An 8,920-nucleotide genomic window follows, 5' to 3' on the forward strand; every position below is an offset into this window, starting at 1 on the left:
CTCTCTCTCTGGGTCTCTGTCCCCCTCTCTCTCCCTGGGTCTCTGTCCCCCTCTCTCTCTGTGTGTCTATCTCTGGGTCCCTGCTGCCCCACCGCCTGACCCCTGCCCCTAATCTCTGTCTCACTCTCTTTGGGTTAAAATATCCCCTCCCTGCCTGGCATCCCCCTTTCTGATCGCTGTTCCCTCTCCGCCACCAACCCCCCAACTCCTTCTGTCCCCCTCTCGCTCTGTCTCTCGGAGTCTCCCCTACGTGTCTCTCGCCCCCCACAGCCCCCGGCCCGGGCCTCTGCGTCCCCCAGGTCGCGGTCCCTCTGTCCCTTTATCGCGGCCCCTCGGGCCCGCCCTCTCTCCGCCTCCCGCTTTGGCGTCTCCAAGACTCCCCGCCCCTCAGACCTCGCCCCGCCCAGGCTGGGCTGGAAAGTGGCGGATCCGGTTTGTCCTGGGCGGGTCTGGAAGCGGAGCCGGCGGAGGGAGCGCCGGGGCCCGGGGCTACAGGAGGTTGCGGGGCCGCGGCAGCATGGTGTTGCCGGAGAAGGAGCAGGTGAGCCCCGGACCGGGGTCCGCGGGAGCGCGGAGCTGGGGGCCTCACCTCCAGGTTCTCAGTGAGGAGGGCGCTGGATACCCGATTCCTGGGTCAGACGCAGGAGGGGGATGGGAGGGTCCGGGTTCCAGGGTCCGGGGCGTGGGGGTCGAGACTCCTGAGTCTGGAGCAGGAGGGCGCGGAGGGGGGGCCCGGACTCCTGTGTCCGTGGAGAGTGCACTGGGTGGGTGGCTCTGTGTCCCATAGGGCAGAACGGGGTGCCCCCCACCCCACTTCCACCCCGACACTTGTTCCTGTGCCCAGAGCTGGATCCCCAAGATCTTCAGGAAGAAGACCTGCACAACGTTCATAGTCGACTCCACAGATCCGGGGTGAGGAGTTCGCCCCGGGAACTGACCCCGGAGGGTCCGCAGCCCGCTGACCCCGCCCGCACGGCCACGCCCACCACGGGCCACGCCCCTGTCACGCCCCTTTCCCCATTCTCGGACTCAGGGACCTTCCCAAGGGCGTTCCCTGCCGGCACTCTCCCTCTAGGAGGGTTTGGCTCTGTGTAGACACCCCCCCACTGCCCATTCGCCATTCTCCCGCCCAGGGTCCCTGTAGATGCTCCAGAGCTCGGTTCTGTTTCTTTCCACCCCAGTGTCTCTTCTGTGTGTCTCTGTCTTTTCGTGTCATTTTTGGTGGCTCTTGCCTTTCCCTTTTGGGTATTTCTGTTTCATTCATTAGTTTATTCATTCATTCATTCATCCATCCATGCAAGAAGCCCTCACTCAGCGCTCCCAAGGGAGGAGGTCCCTTTAGTCTGATTCAACGGCCCTGCCAGTGTTCAGATTTCCCTTAGGACACGTGCTATGTGGCTTTGGGCAAATCATTTCGCCTCTCTGGGTCCCTTTTCTCATCTGAGCTTAAAAAGAGGCTTGACCTCCTGGGGTTCTTATGAGAATTAAACAAGTTAATGCTTGTGATATTCCTGGAACAGTGCCCAGCGCGGAACATGGGAAGATATCTGCAGTTCCCACTGGGAGGTGGCAATTATTACTGCCTCTTGACCTGGCCTTGTACTGGGTGGCCAGGGAAGCCACTTGACCTAGATAGGGTGTGTGCGTCCTCCAGGAGCTCCTGCCTTCAGTGATGGCCTCTGAACCGGATTCAGCCTTTCTAGTTTTTTGCATTTTTTTTTTAAGACAGAGTCTGGCTCTGTTGCCCAGGCCGGAGTGCAGTGTTGGGATCTCGGCTCACTGCAACATCCACCTCCTGGGTTCAAGCAATTCTTGTGCCCGAGCCTCCCAAGTTGCTGGGATTACAGGTGCCCACCACCATGCCCAGATTATGTATTTATTTACTGAGACGGAGTTTTGCTCTTGTTGCCTAGGTTGGAGTGCAATGGCATGATCTCAGCTCACTGCAACCTCTGCCTCCCAGGTTCAAGCGACTCTTCAGCCTCAGCCTCCCTAGTAGCTGGGATTACAGGCATGTGCCACCACGTCTGGCTGATTTTCTATTTTTTAGTAGAGATAGGGCTTCTCCAGCCAGAGTTTGCCGGGTGTCAGAGGTCATCCTGAGGGGCTGGGACCTTGTCCAGGGGAGCTGGGGTGTCACCGCAGGGGCGGGGTTGGCTCTGCGTGTGGAGAAGCCTTCCGGGGCTGGAAGAGGATGAACAGGAGGCTGGATAGAGGGTCCGAGCAGGAGGTGAAGTGGCCTGAGCCAGCTCAGAGCTTTTGGGACACAGAGAGGAGGGGACGGGGCAAAGACGCAGGGGACAGGAAGGTAGAGCTTGGGGACTGATGCAAGGGAGAGAGGGTGCACCCATCGATGGATGGCTCCCAGACGGACGTGTTGTCTGCTGACTGGGACACGGCGGGGCTGTTCCTGAGATGGAGAACTCGGGAGCGTTAGCAGGCCTGGGAAATGGTCGCTGAGTGTAGTGTGGGACTCTGTGCGCATGAATGGCCCTGGGGAACCCGGGGGCATGTGGGGACTGAGACTTGGGAAAGGTCTGGACTGATGTCCAGGATCTGAGAGGTCTGAGTTGTAGATGGTAATTGAAACTGAGAGTAGGTGAGATGTCACAGGGCAAAAAACGTGTCAAGTCAGGGGATTTGCAAGCTGGTGATTCTATGGCCAGTTGTGTGTGTGTCTGTGTTTCAAAGAGCGTTTAGGCCAGGTGCGGTGGCTCATGCTTGTAATCCCAGCACTTTGGGAGGCCGAGGCAGGCGTGTCATGAGGTCAGGAGTTCGAGACCAGCCTGGCCAATATGCTAAAACCCCATTTCTAGTAAAAAATACAAAAATTAGCTGGGCATCGTGGTGGGTGCCTGTAATCCCAGCTACTCGGGAGGCTGAGGCAGGAGAATCTCTTGAAACTGGGAGGTGGAGGTTGCAGCGAGCTGAGCTCGTGCCACTGCACTCCAGCCTGGGCGACAGAGTGAGACTCCGTCTTTAAAAAAAAGCACTTAAAAATATCTGCTTTCCGTCTCTTTTTTTTTTTTGAGATGGGGTCTCGCTCTGTCGTCCAGGCTGGAGTGGTGCGATCATGGTTCACTGCAGCCTTGACCTGCTGGACTTAAGCAGTCCTCCCCCATGTGCACCCCAGCAGCTGGGACCACCGCATGACTTGCTAATTTTTAAATTTTTTGTAGAAAATACTCAGGTGTATTTTTTTTTTTTTTTTTTAAGTCTTCCTGTGTTGCCCAGACTGATATCGAACTCCTGGGCTGAAGCGATCCTCCTGCCTCATCCCACCAAAGTGCTGGAATTACAGGCGTGAGCCACCACACCTGGCTACTTCTTTTTTTTTTTCTTTTCTTTTTTGAGACAGAGTCTTGCTGTGTCATCCAGGCTGGAGTGCAGTGGCACAATCTCAGCTCACTGCAACCTCTGCCTCCTGGATTCAGGCAATTCTCCTGTGTCAGCCTCCTGAGTAGCTGGGGTTACAGGCGCCCGCCACCACACCAGGCTGATTTTTATATTTTTAGTAGAGATGGGGTTTCAATGTGTTTCCCAGGCTGGTCTCGAACTCCTGACCTCAAGTGATCTGCTCACCTCAGCCTCCCAAACTGCTGGGATTAAAGGCGTGAACCACCATGCCTGGCCCTGCCTAATTCTTTCTGTTGAGTTACTTACCTGGCCTCTGCAAGCATTGAGTTTGAGAATCATGTAGAATCATGTAATTATCATGAGAATCATGTAGTATCATGTAATCATCATGGGAGTCATGTGAGCGTCACATTGGGAATACCTACACTCAAGGGGGGTGAAAAGGAAGAGCAAGCCACAAACAAGACAGGCATGTAGCAGCCGGGGCGGGAGGAGGGCCACCGGGGCAGGCGCACCCTGCCAAGGAAAAGGTTTTCCAGAATGAGAGCCTTTCAGCTGTGGCCAGAGCCACTTGTGATACAGTCAGATGAGATCTGAATAGGGGCCGTTGTATATTCGACCAGGCAGGTAATTACTGATTTTTATCGAGAACAATTTCAGGCCAAGCGCGGCGGCTCACACCCGTAATCCCAGCACTTTGGGAAGGATCACAGAGACAGGGTTTCACCATGTTGGCTAGACTGGTCCTGAACTCCTGATATCAGGTGATCTGCCCGCCTTGGCCTCCCAAAGTGCTGGGATTACAGGCATGAACCACTGCACCTGGCCTGAATTTTTTATTTGGTTTTAATTTTAACTTCTGAGAACAGACAGAGCCCCATGGATATAAGGAACCCCATGTGGCTATTGTTTTGGACACGTAGGCTCTGGACCATTCCTTGAAGACCTTTTAATTAATTAATTAATTAATTAATTTTATTTTTATATATTTTTTTGAGATGGAGTCTTGCTCTTGTCGCCCAGGCTGGAGTGCAGTGGCACCACCTCGGCTCACTGCAACCTCCACCTCCTGGGTTCAAGTGATTCTCCTGCCTCAGCCTCCCTATTAGCTGGGACTATAGGTGTGCACTACCACACCCGGCTAATTTTTTGTATTTTTAGTAAAGATGGGATTTCACCGTGTTAGCCAGGATGGTCTCCATCTCCTGACCTTGTGATCCACCTGTCTCCGCCTCCCAAATTGCTGGGATTACAGGCGTGAGCCACCTCACCCAGCTATTTATTTTTGAGATGGAATCTCGCTCTGTTACCCAGTCTGGAGTGCAATGGTGCAGTTTCAGCTCACTGCAACCTTCCACCTCCTGAGTTCAAGCGATTCTCCTGCCTCAGCCTCCCAAGTAGCTGGAACTACAGGTGCATGCCACCACAGCTGACTAATTTTTGTATTTTTAGTAGAGATGCGGTTTCGCCATGTTGGCCAGGCTGGTCTTGAACTCCTGACATTGTGATCCACTCGCCTTGGCCTCCCAAAGTGCTGGCATAACAGGCATGGGCCAACCACACCCAGCCTATTTTTTTTTTTTTTTTTTTTTTTTTTTTTGAGATGGAGTTTCGCTCTTGTTACCCAGGCTGGAGTGCAATGGCGCGATCTCGGCTCACCGCAACCTCCGCCTCCTGGGTTCAGGCAATTCTCCTGCCTCAGCCTCCTGAGTAGCTGGGATTACAGGCACGCGCCACCATGCCCAACTAATTTTTTGTATTTTTAGTAGAGATGGGGTTTCACCATGCTGACCAGGATGGTCTCGATCTCTTGACCTCGTGATCCACCTGCCTCGGCCTCCCAAAGTGCTGGGATTACAGGCTTGAGCCACTGCTCCCGGCCGCCTATTTTTTATTTTTACTTTTAGTGACATGGTCTTGCTCTGTCACCCAGGCTGGACTGCAGTGGTGTGATAGTGGCTTATTGCAGCCTTGAACTCCTGAGCTCAAGCGATCCTTCTGCTACGGTCTCCTGAGTAGCTGGAACCACAGGCTTGCACCACCACACCTGGCTAATTAAAAAAATTTTTTTTGCAGGGATGGGGTCTTGCTCTTTTGCCCAGGCTCTTCTCAATCTTCTGGGCTCAAGCAATCCTTCTGTCTTGACCTCCCAAAGTGCTGGGATTATGCCCAGCTGTCCTTGAAGTTTTGCTCAGAAGAGCAAACTTCCCGGGAAGTAGCTGTAGGGGAACTGGGGGGTCCAAGGATGGAGCTGAAATAGGTGACAAAGTGGGCAAACTGAGGCATGCCAGGGCCCTGGAGGTAGCTCTCGCTGTGCCGGGACCTGGCCTACGTGTGCTTGGTTCATCCCGTGTGTGGATCAGTCAGCTGCTTTAGTGTCTTCAGGGCTTTGGTGAAATCCTTGTGGCACCTCTGCTATCCCTTCTGCAAAATTGCTCTTAAGTCTGCTCACTCGGTTTGCATAAATACGTAGGTCTCACAGGTCTCCCCCATAACTGAACTCCTTCTGGAATCTGGAACAAAAGAAATTAGATACATTTTTCCCTCCCTCCCTCTCTCCCTTCTCTTTCTCCATCCCTTCTTTCTTTCTTTCATTTTTCTTTTTTCTTTTTTTTTTTTTTTTTGAGACAGAGTTTTGCTTTTTTCACTCAGGCTGGAGTGCAATGGTGTGATCTCAGCTCACTGCAACCTCCACCTCCCAGGTTCAAGTGATTCCCCTGCCTCAGCCTTCCGAGTAGCTGAGATTACAGGTGCTCGACGCCACGCCCAGCTAATTTTTGATTTGTTAAGTAGAGACAGGATTTCACCATCACCATGTTGGCAAGGCTGGTCTCGAACTCCTGACCTCAGGTCGTTCACCCTCCTCGATCTTCCAAAGTGCTGGGATTACAGGCGTGAGCCACCGCACCCGGCCAACTTGTGCATTTTTTTAGGCAGGAGAAAGTTTTTTATGTGATCACCATAAATGGAAAACTTCTTCTATTTGCTGCAAACAGAAAGAAGCCACACAAGCTAAACACAATGAAAAGCAAACAAAGGTGTTTCCCTCCTAGCTAGATGGCTGTTGCCCGCTCAGGTTTTTGAGCCCGAGGCCTGCTTTTCTCCTTAAAAAGAGTAGCAAAGGGTTAGGCATTCAAAAATATTCTGGCACCCGGCTCAGCCTCTCTCCTTGACGGTCGTCAGGAGAACTGAAAAAGGAATGACTTTCTTGCTGTGTTATTCAAGGTTATTTAAAGCTGTGTGAAGTTCGCATCGCGTTGCCTCTGGCTGGGACTCTGGCATGTGAGTCTCATTTCAGAAAACTGCGTTCTTTCCCTGGCTCCTCATAGCTCCGTGGAGTAGGCTGCGCTATTACTGTCTTTTCATCAGAGGAGGAAATCTAGGCTCAGAGAGGTGAAGCCGCTCACCCAGAGTCACACAGCCGCCTCTGCCCCTAGCACGTGGGCTCTCCCTGAGTTACTCCCTGGATCTTTCTTTTCTTTTCTTTTTCTTTTTTTCTTAAACGGAGTCTTGCTCTGTTGCCCAGGCTGGAGTGCAATGGCACAATCTCGGCTCACGGCAACCTCTGCCTCCCGGGTTCAAGTGAGTCCCCTGCCTCGACCTCCTGAGTAGCTGGGATTATAGGCGCCTGCCATCATGCCCGGCTAATTTTTGTATTTTTGGTAGATATGGGGTTTCATCATGTTGGCCAGGCTGGTCTCGAACTCCTGACCTCAGGTGGTCCGCCCGCCTCAGCCTCCCAAAGTGCTGGGATTACAGACGTGAGCCACCGCACCCAGCCTGGATTTTCCTTTCCATGGTGAGCACCACGTGTGTGGATGGGGGATGGTGAGGACACCCCCGATGGGCGTCTCCCTTTCACTTGAGGCTCTGCAGGTGACAGTGACAGACCTCTTCATGCTCAGACTTTCTGGAGTCACTGGCTTCCTTCTCGTGGGGAAGGGGGATTATCCTCGGCTCCAGTCTCTCCCTGGGGCAGTCGGAGCCAGGGTCAGGGGCAGAGCGGACTCTGACTGCCTCTGGATGTGGGGTCAGTATAGACAGCCCCTTGACAGAAGTATGAACACGCAACAGAATGCTGGGGCGGGGAGGGCAGCCCTAGGTTCACACTCCATCCTCGAACCCCCAGAGGGACCTTGTGCCAGTGTGGGCGCCCCCGGACCGCCCACCCCGCCGTGGCCACGGAGGACGCCTTTGGGGCAGCCGTGGTGACCGTGTGGGACAGCGATGTGCACACCACGGAGAAGCCCACCGACGCCTACGGAGAGCTGGACTTCCTGGGGGCCACCCGAAGGCACAGCCATGTGAGGCAGGCCTGTCTGCGGGCCTGGGTGCTGGAGGGCTGCATGCTCAGGGCTCAGAGTCGAGCCGGGACCCCCGAACGCTGCCCCTCCGCCCATCCTGTCTTTGCTCTCTGTGTCCCCTGCACCCCACCTGTCTTCTCTCTGACGCGATCCCCTTCCTCTCTCGGTCTCTGTGCCTCTGCGTCTCGGTCTCCCTCTGTCTCCGTGTCCCTCTCTCTGGGTCTCTGTCTCCCTCTCTCTCTGGGTCTCTGTCTCCCTCTCTCTCTGGGTCTCTGTCCCCCTCTCTCTCTGGGTCTCTGTCCCCCTCTCTCTCTGGGTCTCTGTCTCCCTCTCTCTCTGGGTCTCTGTCTCCCTCTCTCTCTGGGTCTCTGTCCCCCTCTTTCTCTGGGTCTCTGTCCCCCTCTGTCTCTGGGTCTCTGTCTCCTCTCTCTGGGCCTCTGTCCCTGTCTCTCTGAGACTCTGTCCCCTCCCTGTGTCCCCCCCCCATGTATCCACAGTTTCTCCGGCTCTCTGACCGAACAGATCCAGCTACAGTTTATAGCCTGGTCACACGCACGTGGGGCTTCCGTGCCCCGAACCTGGTGGTGTCAGTGCTGGGGGGATCAGGGGGCCCCGTCCTCCAGACCTGGCTGCAGGACCTGCTGCGTCGTGGGCTGGTGCGGGCTGCCCAGAGCACAGGTGACCGAGGGGGTGGGGCCGTCTGCCAGGCCTTGGTCTGCCTGCCATCTCCCCGCCATGCTGGGGGTCTCCCCCGCCCCCCAGTCTCTGTGTGTGTGTCTCTGTCTGACTCTTGGTTTCTCTCCCTCTGTCTCTGCGTGTTCCTTGGTGTCTGTAGGGGCCTGGATTGTCACTGGGGGCCTGCACACAGGCATCGGCCGGCACGTTGGCGTGGCTGTGCGCGACCATCAGACGGCCAGCACTGGGGGCACCAAGGTGGTGGCCATGGGCGTGGCCCCCTGGGGTGTGATCCAGAAAAGAGACATCCTCATCAACCCCAAGGTATGACCCAGGGACTTCGAAAAAGAGGGGCTGGGGCCTGGACTCCTGGGTCCGAGGGAGGAGGGACTGGGGGTCCTGGACTCCCGGGTGTGAGGGAGGAGGGGCTGGGGGTCCTGGACTCCCGGGTCTGAGGGAGGAGGGGCTGGGGTCCTGGACTCCTGGGTCTGAGGGAGGAGGGGCTGGGGGTCCTGGACTCTCTGGTCTGAGGGAGGAGGGGCTGGGGGCCCGGACTCCCGGGTCTGAGGGAGGAGGGGCTGGGG

The 8,920-nt window shown here is 55.4% G+C and overlaps 1 protein-coding gene across 8 annotated transcripts in view; it reads left to right on the plus strand.

Moving 5' to 3' along the window:
* Window positions 1–49: 49 nt before the first annotated feature.
* The window catches only part of TRPM4 (transient receptor potential cation channel subfamily M member 4), a 53,789-nt gene continuing 44,918 nt past the window's right edge, over window positions 50–8,920 (plus strand). For 2 of the 8 annotated variants that reach the window (XM_037728484.1, XM_037728485.1), the window contains exons 1-5: window positions 56–541; window positions 845–912; window positions 7,487–7,661; window positions 8,159–8,339; window positions 8,497–8,660. In XM_037728484.1, the coding sequence (XP_037584412.1) occupies window positions 518–541; window positions 845–912; window positions 7,487–7,661; window positions 8,159–8,339; window positions 8,497–8,660 (612 nt within the window). In that variant the 5' untranslated portion in view covers window positions 56–517. Of the gene's footprint in view, window positions 542–844; window positions 913–7,486; window positions 7,662–8,158; window positions 8,340–8,496; window positions 8,661–8,920 lie in introns of those variants that run through there. The other 6 variants (XR_001817009.2, XM_017500519.2, XM_037728486.1 and 3 more) reach the window with 6 other exon arrangements.

Source organism: Cebus imitator, unplaced genomic scaffold (genome assembly GCF_001604975.1).
Source record: "Cebus imitator isolate Cc_AM_T3 unplaced genomic scaffold, Cebus_imitator-1.0 Scaffold266, whole genome shotgun sequence".
Classification (NCBI taxonomy): domain Eukaryota; kingdom Metazoa; phylum Chordata; class Mammalia; order Primates; family Cebidae; genus Cebus; species Cebus imitator.